Raw genomic sequence first — 16041 nt, 5'->3', positions numbered from 1 at the left:
AGTTACAACGACAAGATCCAATCCCCAAATGCGGGAGTTGTCTAAGAAGTTGCATATTGAGGCCATCATATTTTACATTATGTGGGTCGTTTGGAATTATTGTGATGTGAATTGTTCTTAATATTAATGATACAATGAAGGGCTTTATATAGCCAATATACAATACATGAATATGGAAATAATACTAAAACTAAGACATAACTTGATCGATGGATAAGAATATAATTAACTAATATACATAGTTTCCTTAATAGGAATTACTGCAACATTCTTGTTTTTTAACGAGACATCAAAGGATGGAATTCTTATTTGACTTTTTTTTCTCCCAATCTCATTTGTGGGTCACCAATAGATGTCAATAGGTTTGTGTATCGTGAGACGAGTGATTTCAAAACCTGCTTCTCTTTCTTTAGCCATGTCTCTTGATGGTGGTTTTTTAGATCGTGTTCCTTGGGGCTTATATGGGTTTGTATCAAAAAAACACTACAGAGTGAAAAGTGATTGCTCGGCCTATGCGAGTGAGGATTTTTCTCATGTCATGCTCCATAATTGACATGAGTTTTTTGATCCTTTTTGCATTCCCCACAGTTCAAGCCCCGAGACGTGTCTAGGAATATGTTGCGTGTTGTCTTTCTAGACATTGTAATTGTAACTTTTGTTTCGGCATCTAGTGCTTTGCTAAAGATACAATATCTTTTATTAATATATATAGTGTCGTTCTAAAAAAAATAGGGGGTTGTAAAAAGTGTAGTAACCATAGTATCACCTGACTACATTAAAAAAAGGAAAGAATAACAAACATGCGACCTAACATATTTTAACACAAGTTCAACAATACATATAAAATAGAAACCACATTGAACATATTAGACAACATAAAAACGTAAAAAACATAATAAACATAGTCTGTTGCAAAAAAAGAACATGTGGTATAAAAACAACCATGCATACAAAGGCGATGCCAGAAATTTATGTTAGGGAGGCTCGGCAACGACAAACATACTACTCAAACATTAGAAAGACGGTATCCGTTTTTAACTTTTCGATGCTTTAGCAAGGATAATCAAAAATATGCCCCAAAATTTACTATTTGTAGGAGTTTGAAATTGGCTAAAGATCATTAAGTCCCAACTTACTTATTGGAATCTAGCTTGATTACATGGTTAGCATTCCACTCTCACAGTCTAGAATATAATGCCAATTAAAATCTCAAAAATGTGTACTGTCAATGTTTTGAGGTAGGCTTGAATAAACTTTAAAGTTGATTAAATAAAGTTATTCTCATATAAATAAAATGAAGTGAGCCACACACGTTGTATGACTAGTTTTTAGTTTTATTGAGTGTTAGTTATATATGTCGATTTATGTATTCATTTTCATTTTAATAATTTTTATCTATCGAATAAAAAACTTTTAATCATCCGAATTTTTTTCAAAATACTAGTAAAGTACTCATAATAGTTAAATTTACAAAGTAACAAAAGTGATATAATAATACTATTTTGAAGATAGTTATTGTCAATATCTGAAGTTAGGGACTAATATAGATATTAAATGAATCTATAGGGGGTTTTTATACAAACTCATTAGAGATAAATTTATAAAAAATTAAAAAGTTGTGTATGTTACTGTATTTATCATCTTCCCCATCCCATTACTTCCATTGAAGACCTCGCCCCATCTTTTTTTCTTTAATCTGCAATTAATCTAAATATAGCATAAAACATATTTCAATCATTATAAAGATCATATAGTTTAAATCCCACCGGAAAAAACTTATTTGGTTCACCTAGATATGGAGATTGGGGGTGGCTTCATAGGCAAAATCTTTGAAAGTATGAAACTTGTAAAGGGAAAGACTGGTCGGTTGGCAGGGGCTGAGCACCGGCTAGCCCCCTGCTAGCTCCGCCACTGCATGCATACATACATATAAATAAGAATTAACTAAAAAAGTTATGAGGCCCGATGGACCCAAGAAAGATAACAGGTGTTAAACAACCTATGAAACAAACTAAAATTATGCCGCCTAGCAACACCAATCTTAATCCTTTCACTAAACTCTCAAATTCCACTAAACTAATCTTAGTCTCACAATATGTTTTCATTGGTCATGACCTCCGACAGGCAAAATTTGAAATCTAACATAAATGCTATATGGGTCATTCAGTTTTTACCTCAAATTCTTTCAATTAGGTAGATGGGTCATGTACTCATGTATTGTCATCACGAAAGTCATCTTGAGTTTTCCTAAATAGGACCACGTGGGAAAGCAAAAGATAATACATAGAGAAAAACATAATGGTTCAATTGAGAAAACAGAAAACTTATACCATTCCCTACATGTTTTTTGGGGGGTATATCTCATCGTTTTCTTATATCTAGCATTGGCATGACTTTTTTCTTGATGTGTTTGCTAAGATACATAGAATATATCCTCATGAGAAAATGTGAGAAAAAAGTGGTGTTTCTTTTTATTAGTTTTTTTAATTGTTGTTTTGTTTATACATCATGCAAGCAAGTATAACTAACACACTTCTAGTTTTATCAAAACAAACCTTTCGGTTTTGTTATACATGAGGATCAAACTCTTATCTTTATTTATAGAGATAATGATTCCAATTACTTGATAACTAGCTTTTAAAAGAAATAATAAAATAATTAAAGAATAAGTGAGACAAGGTATAGTTATTAGTGATGGTTTTTAAGATATGAAATAAGAAAGAAATGGTGTCACACGTAAAAAAGTCAAAAATAAATAAATTTGGATAGAATTTCTCAAGCTTAACTTTTTTTCTTTTTCTAGAACAGTCTGTTAGATAAAAAAAAAAACTTGATCTACGATTGTGTGAGAAAATAAAATAAAAAGTAATAAAGCGACCTTATGATGAAGATTACATATATGCTTTCGTTGGATACAAAAAGGTTAAAAAAATTTAGATGTGAAATGAGATTTGTTGATGGAAGTAAGTGGTTTATGCTCACGCAAATTTTCAATTCATCGATGTGGGTTATGTCGTCCCTCTTTGATGTGCAAACCCCTATCAGAAATTAGTTATTCTTTTTATTCGACAAATTCTCTTGCGCAAAACTTGCATGGTGAGCAGTTTCCTCTCATGACATGTGATCGATCCCTAGATGCTGGCAAAATACGATTTTATACTTTATCCTGTAGCAATACAAGGATGGAGATGTTATAAGACATGCTAAATATCACAACGTTAGTCGAAACACTGAACACGAAGGTCTGCCATGGAAGGCCCTACTCCCTAGGGAGGGACAAACACGACCCCCCATTTTTCTTTTGGGGCACAAATTTTTTTGTGAAAATAGTATAAAGTTAGTCGTCATTTATAAAAAAAAAAATTTGATAATGTATTTAAATTCATTATGGGTCAGGGGCTTTTTTTTCCCAACTCGGTCTGAGTACTAAAGTAAATTGCTGCAAGATAAAACATCAACCTGGTTTAAGTTCAAGAACTTATGTTCGAGTAAAGTGTTAGCGCTTGGCCTTTTTGCAGGGCTCCTGATAAAGCAACAACGCAAGAAATCTTTGCCTTCCGGAGACATTGTTTCAGGTATCGGTGGAGTCTCCTTTATGACCTTGAACATTGCCGCAGGCTGCAATGTAAAAGTAAACAGACGAATTGAAAAAAAGTTTCTTAATAGCAGATTTGCAAACTTAACATCATGAGTTGTTGCATACCCCTTCATACTCGCTCCAAGGAGGTCTCCCGTTAATCATTTCAATAATCGTACAGCCTAGACTCCATATATCGACAGCCAAAGCAAGATCTGGACTGGCATCTTTTTGCGTCTCATACTGTAAGAGCTGCAAACGATACAGTTTCTTAGGAAGATTGTTTTTTGCTCATATGGAAACCAAAATTTCAAGTCATATAACAAAAATCGGATTAATTACCTCAGGGGCCATCCAATAAGGACTTCCTTTTAGAGACAAATGGCAAGCTTGTGCATTAAGCTGTGTAAACCAAATCAAAGTTCGATAAACCAAATCTGAATTAAGGTGTGACTTAAAATTGGGTTGGGTGATAACTTCTTTATTTACTACAACTTCAGTTTTGGGCTTAAGCCGACTAAACATAAGGTTTCATATGCATAAAACTTACGTGTTTAGCCATTCCAAAGTCAGCAAGCTTGACAACCCCGTTTGCATCAACGAGCAAATTAGCCCCTTTGATGTCCCTGCAAAATGTAATGACTTTCAGAGGACAACCAAAGATCCTAAATCACTGATAATAATATAACTAGATGGTTCATATATTATATGTAAGCTTACATATAAAAGTTGCTCCTAAATTTAATTAATAATCCAACTATTCAACTATATATTACCGATGAATTGTCTTTGTGCTATGCAAATAGGCGAGCCCAGAGACAATATGACGTGTAAAGCTACGTACAATAGACTCTGTCATTCCTCCACAATGATCGCGAGCATACTTATTGATTGAACCAGGATGGACATACTCCAGGTATATGTAAAACCGGTCCTCAACCTGCATTTGGATCACTCTTAAGTCCAAGTTTGGTTCATCATTGACAGGCATAATGATTGGAGTTAGAAAGTCACTTACTATTTCACTACCATAATACTCAACTATGTTTGGATGTTTAAGCTGACTTAGCACATTTATTTCCTGAAATGAAATCACAATTATAAATAAAAGTTAATTTATAGTTAATCAAATCTAATAATCTACATTTTGCAACTTTGGTAAACTGAACCTGTTGTAGCTGTTTTATACGATCTGACGATCTGCACATTTTGTATCCTCTGATAATAACTCAACTTCTTTCATGGCGCATAAAGCTCCGGTCACTCTATCATATGTTGTAATAGTATTAGTATTTGGCACCACATACGAAAATATATCTAATATATGGAATTTACAAACCTGTTTGAACCAACAAAAACACTTCCAAATGTCCCACAACCTATCAGCTTTCCTTTTTTCCATTGTCCTTTTGCTGGTAAACTTGGCATTGAATCAGGTTTACAGTTAATATAAGGTGGTGAGGAAACAACTCTTGGAGGGCGAGGTAAGGGGTGACATGTAGCCACATTAGCTTTAGCGTCGCTGTTCATTAAAGGAAAAAGACCATTCACTATATTTGGTTATTGAGGTGACCTATCAATCAAGAGGCCGTGAATTCTAAACAACCACAAATACAATTCGAGTAATGTACTCTTTTGTAAATTAAGTAACCATCCTATTTCACACAACAGGATATTAGAATGGAATTTTGAAACAAAGCAGGTTATACATCATTTAAATATTTTTTAAGTTGAGTAACACGAAGATTGGACTACACAATACTAACTATTGCAAATCCAAACAAAGCATATTAGCTTCTTTGACATATCCAAGTGGCCTAGTGGCTAACATCCTGGACCTTTTTACATAAGGTATAGGTTTCAATCCAGCTAGGTACAATCTTGGAGGTGACTAGGGAAAAACGGTCGCAGGATACTTTGGTTAGGCTCCGTACATCTGAGTCAAAAAGACTCGCCTTCTCCGGGTAATTTTAATTTGGAAAACCTGATCCATTTTACCTATTTATCTTCTTTTGATACAAATCTAACTTGATAATCAATTCAATAAGAAATATATATGAAACAAGTAAATGACTTGGCTTTACCTTTGAGACCTTTTCCTATCACTGTGATTAGTGGTGTGTGACATTATTCCCTTTTCACCAGCTTTCTTAGAGGCATCCCGCAATGTGACATCACGTTTGAGTGTAATCGTTAAGTTAGGAAGAGGCAGGGGATGTGCGGTGCTGGTGGAAATCAATGAGTCATCATCATTAATGATGTGTTTTAGCTTCCGGCTATATGCAGGGTGAGTAAGCTGAAATGTTCCATAGTTGAACCTACGACCACATGAAAGCCGTTTTGGAGAATGGATCTTATTGTTAGTGAACTTTTCGGATGATGATGAAGAAGGAGAACATGAGCTTTCAGACCAATGCATCGCAATATTTTCAAGTGAATAATATATTTAAGGTTTTGAGAAAGTCATGTGTATATAAGAATATACAACAATGTAGTGTGTGTTTTTTATGTCTTTTAAAAACTTACAGTTGTGCTTGTCTAGTTGTCTTGTCTTTTTGCATATGACCTGGGAGGTAACCAGTTATCAATCATTTTAGACAAAGTCAAACAACGACTTTTTAAGAATATGAGTCAAAATTCAATCTAAGAGGCCTTTGTCGTACAACTTCAATGTCAACACATAGAATGTATAGAGATGGCGAAATAAACATGTTTGACCAAGTCAAATAAATTTGGATTCAATGTAGAGCAAATAAGAAAAGGTGTGGCGGGTTGGGTTTGGCCCAAGTTTTTCTTTTCAATTTCTATCACATCTTATAACTTTTCATCTTCCCCAGGAAAATAGTTAATAAAATACCATTGATACAAAATGAGAGAACCAGTCCTACCATCTCTATTAATTGCTAGGAAAGTATTTCAAATTTATTGCACAAAATCTCTCGAGATAAGGCAACATTACATGCAACTAACTTTTCAGAAACCCAGACCATGCTGGCAATTTGAAATTTTCTGAATCACATAAAGCACCTACTGTTCAAACATCGAGTAATCAACCTTAGCTGCAACGATTTTGCAAACGGGCAAATTTTCATTTTTGCTTAGAAGCTTTAAAGATGGATGGACCTTTACATCATTCATGAACACCTTATCTTCAATATCCAAGTTGCTAATGTCAACTTCAATCTTCTGAGGAATGTGCTCTGATGGGCATTTGTACTTCAAACTAGTTCTTATCTTGTTCAAAAAACCACCTGTTTTCTCACAAAAGGATAGATGAGACGATTATGAGATTGGATTTTCTTTGTGCTATTAACATAAACTTACAAAACCCTTACCAAAAGCAGCTAGAGATGCACAACTTTATAATACCAAACATTATCCCCTACAACCTGTTGTATAACAGCCGATAATACAAATTTAAGTACTTGATATCACATGAGTACTTTCGAAAGGCATATCAAAACGCTCCATTAATGAGTTAAAAAGAAACTACCAAACATGTTAGCGCAGGGGGATAAGTGCTCGGTTTCATACATATTAAATGCAGTCCCGACATGCTTTGGCCTAATGGCATGTCCTTTGAAGGGGTTTGTAATGTGACTAGTTTGATGTTTTAACATCTGTTTCAGGCCCTCAATGTCGGGTTTGTGAAGGCCTTGGGCTTATTTAATAGCATAGGGCCAGTTTTAGCTAAGTTTTTACGGACTCATATTAGGTTTCCTTGTTCACAACCTAGACTGTTATCTATATATATATATATATATATATATATATATATATATATATATATATATTGTAGCCTATGCATTCCAATTTTTGTACTGAGCAATAATAAATGTCCCTAGTTGCAGTCGTGGATTAGTTTACACACGCTGTGTGAGAAACCACGTTATATTATGGTGTTCCTTGATATTGTTGCTTGATTACTTCCGCTGTGCAATCTGATTCCTAACATTCAAAATCTCCTCAACCCCCCCCCCCCCCCTACCCCCCCAAAAAAAAAAAAAAAAAAAAATTGGAACACTTACAAATTTCTAAAAGAAAAGCTTTCCCGTCACACTCAAAAGGTCCAAATACCATTTTGATACTATTATTTTACTTCTCTTTGTGTGATGCCTCTTAACATTTTTGTATCATATATTTGTTATTTTTATTGCAAGTCTATAAAGGAATGAGATCGTTACCGGAATTGTATCGTCAGGTTGAACTTGCGCAAAACCAAGAACCCAATATCGAAATTTTCGGTCAAGACCGGTATCAAGGTACCGGTTTTTCAGGCTGTACCGCTTAAATACCAAAACTTAGCCAGCTATTGGTGTTTGTAATACATACAGCAACAACATAACACGCTTTGGTAGAGATTGTGTACGGTTATTGTTGTATTTTCTGTAGGCTTTTACTATTTTCTTGACAACCTTCTTTTATTGGTTTGTTTTCCGGTGCATTCATCTATAATCATGTTTTATTTTTACTGAGGTCCAAATCTAGAATGAATGGTATCCACACTTTCAAGTAATAAAGCTGATGAAGAGTTTAATATACAAAAGTGTTGGCTTATAAACTTATACATGAAAGTCAACCAATGTCTTTACTGAAAGTTCCCTTCTGAATATTTTACTCAGAATGTAGGAAGTTCCCTTCTGAATATTCTACCTATACATGAAAGTCAACCAATGTCTTTACTGAAATTCCATTTTCACAGCATATATTCAAAACTTCAACACATACCATAGTACGAGTAATCAATTTTCTTTGATAAAAATTCGGTATCACCGAACCGTATGGTACCAAAACCGATTATGTCCCAAAGTCCCAGAACTGAATCCCCATAGATACCGGTTTTCTGTCCGCTTTGGTACAGGTTTTTGAGTTTTTCGGGTTTTTTTGCGCATCCCTAAACATGACTCCTATGCTAATTGTAATGTTTATGGTTGGGTCTCAACCGTTTTCAGCCTTCTGTTTCATCCAAATTTAAATAGCAAATATGTTAGGTCTCATGATTCCTAGCAAGTAATGACCTTTGGTTGGGTTACCATATTTCATATTTTTTTTATGCAAGAGGAGAAGATCCCGCAATTTAGGGTGCAATTAGGTAGAGAAGAATTTTCTCTATATTTCTAGAAAACAAAAAATGTTACCTATCTCTAACCTCTAAGAAGCCAGTGAAATTTCAAAAATGTGTTCAAATTTTATCGTTTTGTAGTTTAAAAAACATGATACAAAGGTAGTCAAAAACTATAAAACACGGTTTTAATTTCATAGGTTCGTATATAAAATTGAAAAACAGGTTCTTTTCTCTATGAAGTTTTTTTCAAGACAACACCTCACTTTCCTACAGCTACACAGCCCATTGCCAGAAAAAGAAAACCATACCCAGCCTATGCTCCCAAGATTCTAGCATAAAATATACATCAATGCTAAAAATGATTGGTGGATATCTTATATAAACGCATGACCTGTTTGTAGCAAAACATACTCAAGTTCAATACATGGCAAAGTGACAAACAGTAATAAACAATGAGATAAACAGAATAAACAAAAAGAATACAAACCTTTCTTGATACCAGGGCAAACATCTTCACCTTTGAAAACAACGGGCACATCAACCTGCAGCTCCGTTCCTTCATCCGCCCAAACAAACACTAAATTTAACAGCTTTCCTGTCTCTGGGTCTCTATGCACCTACACCATCACATAATTCCACTTAATTATTTTGACACTAACGGAAAAAAACGTCGATCAATAATCAGCATTACCGTAACCAAAATCATCATCACCTCAGCCAAAAAATGAAACTAATCTATGTTATTTCAGCTATATGATATACCAAGATATGAAATATCAAAAATCTATAAATCTAGAGGGGGGAAAGCTATAATTAGTACATTTATCCTACTTGGCATTTCATCGAACACCTTATATGCAAAAACTATTTCAAAAACAAACATACATTTTTTTCACACTAAATAAACTCTAAAAAATAAAACCACACTCGCCTTAATAGGAAGAACATTTCCGGATTCAAGTAAAGTAGAAGAACCCGACCCGGCCCGGATCTGTAACGGGAAAGTGGTGGAACAGAAAAAAGGAAGGTCGACGGAGTTAAGAATAGCTTGAATCTGTTTTTTTTCAGTAGTGAGTAAGTGTTTTCTTGAAACAGACCTCGCCGGATTACCACCGGTGTCAGGTTGTGAGAAAACGACGGCGGGGATACGACCTTGGGCTCTATCTTTGATGGAAACTCGGTGTCCGGTTATTTCTCTTGGGATTGCTTGTATTGTGTGGTACGACTTTGATGCTTTGTTTAGGGTGGTTACGGCGGTGCGCCACCATTTCGACATTTTTTATTTTAGTGGTCTGTCTGTGGAAATATTTTGAGCTCAAGGTGATCGAAACAAAGAGCGAGTGAAAATTAACACACTGAAAGAAATCATTTTTTATGAAGAATGGGCTTGATGTTTTCTAATCCAAGTACTTATTGGGCTCTCTTAAAAGTCATGAATATATACGTCTCGCAAATTGGACTTATGCATTGGGCCAAGTGACTTAGTCGTCCCCAAAAGGCGGTTCCGACCAGATCACACCCAAACCGGGTTGGTCAACGGGATTAAAAGCGGGTTCCGAAATCTCGGTTTTGACCGGGCTCGGTTTCGGTTTTTCAGAAAACGGTTTTTTGGTCACCTCTACTTCAGCATAAAATTTTTTGAAACGTGTTTGACAACCTCCCGGATAGCTTAATAATCGAACATGCTCTTGAATTTTTTTTTTTTTGAAGTTTTAGATTTGAATCATGCTAAATGTAACTTAAAAATGGTCCCGGCTAAGTCATATACATCTGAGGGTAAACTTAACCCGTCGTTTATCCGACTTTCTAAGACGTCTTTAAATTAACGTAAATAATTTTAAATATATACGTTTCAACTCGAACCATACAACACATTCTTTTAATGGCAATATTTTCTACTATAGATGATAATGTGATTGATACTATGTTTTGATATGAGACGATACAGTTTATTGAAATCATGATATTTAGTTGATGCTGGAATTGATAGTATCTGTTAAATTAAAATGATGATCCGAGGTTTTAAGATTTAATTTGATTATCATGCTATTCGATTACATGAGTTTATAAGTCTTTTCCCAACAGTGACATATTATTCACCTCTTCTTCATTACCACATCAGCGCCACATCACTTCTTCTTCATTTCATCGTCTCATGACACGCATCTGCCAACACCACATTTTCCTTACTTCTTTCTTACCTCTTCCTCTTACTATTATATTATTTCCCAAAAATACTTCCCCACAAAATTAAAACTAAAACATATATTAAAAGTATACAAGACAAATTTATGCCCACAATACTCATCTTCATTGTGTCACCACAAGGACGAAATTTGGTGACAAGCTCTAAAGAAACACCGCTAACATCAATGTCACTGGAAGAATAACATGTGACGAGTTGAAGACATGCCGTTGGGACGGACCTAATAACTAGGGGTGTTTAAACGGTCGGGTTTTCGGTTTAATAAGGTTAGTCGGTTTGGTTTAATTGGGTCTTAAATAAAAATTTAACCAACCAATACCCAATCCAAAAATGTATACACCCGATCCAAACCACCCAAAAAACATTCGGTTTAAATGGATTGGGGCCCAATAAATCCGAAAATGTAAAATGATTCAAAAATTAAACTAAATATATATAACGACTTATCATGGATAGTAAATTAGAACTAAATTTGTAACATATCTTAAGTAAATTAACTACATAAATATTGTGATGGTGTTGTCTTCATGATATCATACTATAATTATTCTAGAATACTTGCATTTTGACTATGCGATATATATAACCAAGTTCATCAATATTAACTTATCGGGTTTCGGTTTGGGCCCCAAATTTTATTTTTTTACCCAAAACCAATCCAATACCCGATACTTTTATTCGGTTATAACCAATTAACCAATCAAATCCAAATAACCCAATCCCAGTTAACCCAAATCTAATTGGATTGGGCAGTTTTCCGGGTGAAACCAAATAATGAACACCCCTACTGATAACCATTGATTTAGTATTCTTTTGTATGCTATTTTTGGATATCTATAAACCCTTATAAAGAGAATAAGGTTTAAGACTTTAAGCACTTTTTACAATATCTCTAAATTACCCCTAACCGTAAAATAAATAACACACGTTCACTTCACACAACTTCTTTGTCTCCCTTTCTTTCATACTATCACTTTCCAGTGTGACAGTGTCCATCATCACCGACACCACGACCATCGCCTTGCATATCTATCATCACCACACTTAACTATCGTTTTTTAAATGGTATCGTTGCAACGCGCGGGCACACATCTAGTTCTTTGAAAATCAAAAATGTTAGTGACTAAAATTAAATTATATTAAGGATTAAAGATAAGAAATAAAAACAAAGAATATCTAGTGGTTTTACGTTATATGCCAAATTATATATTTATCTATGTGATCTTGGAAAGAAAAAAAACTACCTTAAAAATAATATACAAGTAGTTGTTAACAAACATATTTACCATGAAAAAGAAAAAGAAAAACTTGGGTCATAAAAGATTTTAGGTTCAAAATCTAGCTAGTTACTCGTATGATCTACTGATCATAGTGGTGGTCAAAGAAAGATTTGGATATAGGCACGGGATATCCCAATTAGTTCATGTACAATTGATTAAAAGAAAAACTTGTTTGCATTAGGTAACCTGAATAGGGATAACGATGTAAACCGTTTTTTTTCACTCGTTTGTGGATTCGACTCATACCTCTAAAGTAGTAAAGTAGTCTAGTGATTAACATCTTAAAGTTCTTTAGGGGAAGTTTCAAGTTTGAACCTAGCTAAGTTTTTTTTTTTAACGTTCGTATCACGTGACAGCTAGCCGTTACATCTATACGGGCAGGCAGTCATTAGCGACTGATCCACAAAATTAGGGACCACATGGAAGGGAAAACTCGTCAATTTAACCCTTACAGAAGGCACGACGTTTGCTCAGACTCGAACCCTAGTCTCCCTGGATCCAAACATCATTGCAGGAGTTCGGAATGCCGCTGGGGTTTTTAACCCATTGGCTAGCTATGACCACTGCCAGCTTAACTATTACTATGGGTTAGACATGAGCCTAAGGCTCCCAAAATACAAAGCCCCCAATTTTATATATTAGGCTTAAATGCTTAATAATTTAATTAAACTTTAAATTTGTAAGCTAGATATTAGTGTTTTATAGACTACAATGCACAACAAATTACGAACTAGCGGCGGTACTACCACGTCAGCATGTCTACCACCACCAGTGGCGTCCGTGCCACTAGGTTCACTGCTTGCCTTTTGTAATTCTTTTTTATATTTATTGTTATTAATGCTAATTAATTTGTAAATCTGATTTTAATGATTAATATTTTTTTTTCAATATTTTAGTAAGCCAGACCCCAAAATCAATGTTGTTTAATGTCTTGAAAAAGCTTGAGCCGACAACGTAGATTACCGTGGAGAAGTTTATAAATGCTAATGTAATTAAAGATTACCGCATACATTTGAATATAAAAAATATAAAAAAAAGATGAATAAGTAAAAACTCTTTTTAGATATGGTTGATGATTTGTACACCACATGTTTTTGATCGTATACCACCAAATGTGTTTTTAAGTGTTGTACGGTATAATGTTATATAACATATTTGGTGGTGTATAGTCAAAATCTGGTGGTGTAGAGATATTATTTTTTAGATATATATACACATTAAAAAAAAAGATGACATAATAGTTGGTATTAGGGACAAAGAGGTAACTCAGAAGAGAGAGACCATTCAAACCATGGTTGCAGAATTCATATTTCTTCATGCCTCTATCTCTCTCCATATATACACACACCTATACATACATTCATAAATAAATATAAATATACATAGTAAGGAGTCTATATGTAAATGTATATATATCTCCAAAGATTTGTGTAACAAACCACTCCGAATTTTAAAATCAGACGGTCAAAACAATCTCACACTGATCTCCAAATCTCAAAATTAAGCTGTAAAATACACATCCCACACACGCTCACACACATTCACACCCCGCCCCCCATTCATTCCTTCCTTCATTCATTCTTTTTACCCATTCATCACACACACACGCTCTCATGGCGACGACGTCGTTTATACTTTCTTAAATTTCATCCTTCATATCTTTTTCTTCACTACACACTCCGTGTATTTGTCGATGTTTCTTCACCATTTTATTAGCTTTTATTTTGAGATCCTAATTAAAATACTATTTTCAGATCAGGTACATACATATATTATATAAAATTCGCCATCTTTTATTTATTTCGTACAAATGTACAATATACATATACATAATCGGCGCATATATGTGTATGTATATATTGTTTTGCAGGTGATTAGGAGATTGTTTTGGAAGGAAATCAATCACAGAACAACGTAAAATAGGTGAGATTTTTTCGTTTTTTTTTATTATTCTTTTTCCATTTTTGTAGCAGTTTGTTTATTTATATTTTATGAATAAAATCGGATCTAGGAATTAATTAATCTATTTGTTTATCCTATATATATGCTTCTTCTTCTTCTTCTTGCATATATAATATATTAGAAGTTGATGTACAGTGTGAAAATGAAATTCTTTATTACTATAATTTACTCAATAATTTACTTTCAATAATCATTTTGTTTGTGTGTACGCAGCATTTTGTTATATCACCATGCTAAATTTTTTATTAATTATTATATCATTAATAATTAAATGAATATAAATACTACTACTTACATGATGATACACATATGATAACAATTAGGAGTAATTAATTAAAATTCTAATATTGACTTACCATTGTCGGTTTCGATGAAATAAATAAAGGATTTTAATAAGGGGGGCTGGGGGCGCAGCACCTTCTTTAGAATCGGTAAATGAACCATTTTGCTGAAAGCCACATTTTTAATGCTTTTCTTAGATTCTTTTCTACGTTTCTGTATCTATCTATCTGTATATATGTATTTATATCTATATTAAATGTATCTATCATGATCTCATTTATTCCATTCTACTACAATATAATATACTAATAATAATCACATGCATATTATACGCGTTCGTTTATGTTTCGAGACTTGATCAGTCTATAATAATGTTATGATTGTTGAGAGATTATGCTTCTTTTTGGCACTTAATTTTGGGTACTGTACAGGTTTTTATATTTTATGCGTAAAATGTGCAAGTTGTTGAGCAATAATCGGAATTTTATGTCATTGTGAAGGTAAATATAGAGAAAAATGTCTTCATCGAGTTCACCTTGTGCTGCTTGTAAGTTTTTACGGCGTAAATGTACACAAGAATGTGTGTTTGCGCCTTACTTTCCACCAGACCATCCTCAAAAGTTCGCGAATGTGCACAAAGTGTTTGGAGCTAGCAATGTGACTAAAATTCTCAATGAACTTCCAGCTGCCCAAAGAGAAGACGCTGTTAATTCTTTAGCGTATGAGGCTGAGGCACGGTTGAAGGACCCAGTTTATGGCTGTGTTGGTTATATCTCGATTTTACAGCAGAGGTTGAAGCAAATCCAGACGGATTTGCATTCTGCAAAACAAGAATTGGCTACTTATGTGGGACCGTCTGCTATGCTGCCTACTTTGAGTCCAGGGTTTATGTCACAATATCAGAATATGAATATACAGCAGGGGCTAGTAGGACCAATTGGCCCGGTTGGACCTGGGACGCCTTCTAATGTGCAGCCCATATTGACCCTTCAAGGACCCGGAACTTCCCAAAATGCTCAGCATCATCAGAGGCTATATGAGGTTCAGCAACAGCAACTGGCCGTTGAAGCTGCTAGAGAACAAGAGTTTTTAAGGAACCTTGAGCAACAACAACAACAACAACAACTGCAACATCAGCAACAACTGCATCAACAGCAACTAGAGCAACAACAACAACTTGAGCAGCAACAGTCAATTGATTTAATGAGGTTTAATAGAGGTTTTGATGGTGCTGGACCATCTGGGCAAGTGACTGCTAGTGGGTTCACTCATTTGACTGGCCCAGGACCCATGTCTCCCTCTTTAGCATTGGGTGGTTCATATGATGACAGTAACAATATGTATCAAATCCAACAGCAGCAACCGCATGAAGAACAGCTGTTACAACACCAACTCTTGCTACAACAACAAGCTCAGCCAATGCTACAGCCACAACAACCGCAGCAGCCACAGCAACATAATGGAGATATTAGTCAGGAGGACAGGAGCATTGGTCCGTCGAGCTGATGACAAAAATTGGATATGCTTGGAGCAAATATTCTTTCATAGATTCGAAGTACCAACAATTAGGCATTTTCATTTCTTGATATATTCATAAATGCATTAACTTTTTAAACAGTTGCACACACGATTCAATTTGAGCTATTCATATTTTAGCTTTTTTGGAATA

At 34.6% G+C, this 16041-nt stretch overlaps 3 protein-coding genes across 3 annotated transcripts; 1 reads left to right on the top strand and 2 right to left on the bottom strand.

The window, feature by feature from the left end:
- Nucleotides 1-2849: 2849 nt before the first annotated feature.
- On the bottom strand, nucleotides 2850-5996 carry LOC122588137 (mitogen-activated protein kinase kinase kinase 5). Its single transcript, XM_043760271.1, is given in 11 exon segments — nucleotides 2850-3166; nucleotides 3460-3618; nucleotides 3704-3829; nucleotides 3920-3979; nucleotides 4128-4203; nucleotides 4354-4517; nucleotides 4596-4658; nucleotides 4747-4782; nucleotides 4785-4842; nucleotides 4917-5099; nucleotides 5662-5996. Coding segments are annotated over 11 exon segments (1272 nt in total). The 3' UTR covers nucleotides 2850-3154.
- Nucleotides 5997-6365: 369 nt separating this feature from the next.
- LOC122588490 (50S ribosomal protein L25) lies at nucleotides 6366-9988 on the bottom strand. The gene is made up of 3 exons (XM_043760621.1): nucleotides 9574-9988; nucleotides 9130-9259; nucleotides 6366-6828 (listed from the first exon to the last, which is right to left on the bottom strand). The coding sequence occupies exons 1-3, from the start codon at nucleotides 9916-9918 to the stop codon at nucleotides 6605-6607; spliced, it is 699 nt and encodes a 232-aa protein (XP_043616556.1). The 5' UTR covers nucleotides 9919-9988; the 3' UTR covers nucleotides 6366-6604.
- Nucleotides 9989-14888: 4900 nt separating this feature from the next.
- Nucleotides 14889-16041, top strand: LOC122589799 (LOB domain-containing protein 36-like). Its single transcript, XM_043762122.1, has one exon. The coding sequence runs from the start codon at nucleotides 14889-14891 to the stop codon at nucleotides 15876-15878; it is 990 nt and encodes a 329-aa protein (XP_043618057.1). The 3' UTR covers nucleotides 15879-16041.

The sequence above is a fragment of the Erigeron canadensis genome, chromosome 2, assembly GCF_010389155.1.
Source record: "Erigeron canadensis isolate Cc75 chromosome 2, C_canadensis_v1, whole genome shotgun sequence".
Classification (NCBI taxonomy): Eukaryota; Viridiplantae; Streptophyta; class Magnoliopsida; order Asterales; family Asteraceae; genus Erigeron; species Erigeron canadensis.
Note: the sequence above shows the minus strand (reverse complement) of the source record. Positions and strands in the feature narration are given on the sequence as shown.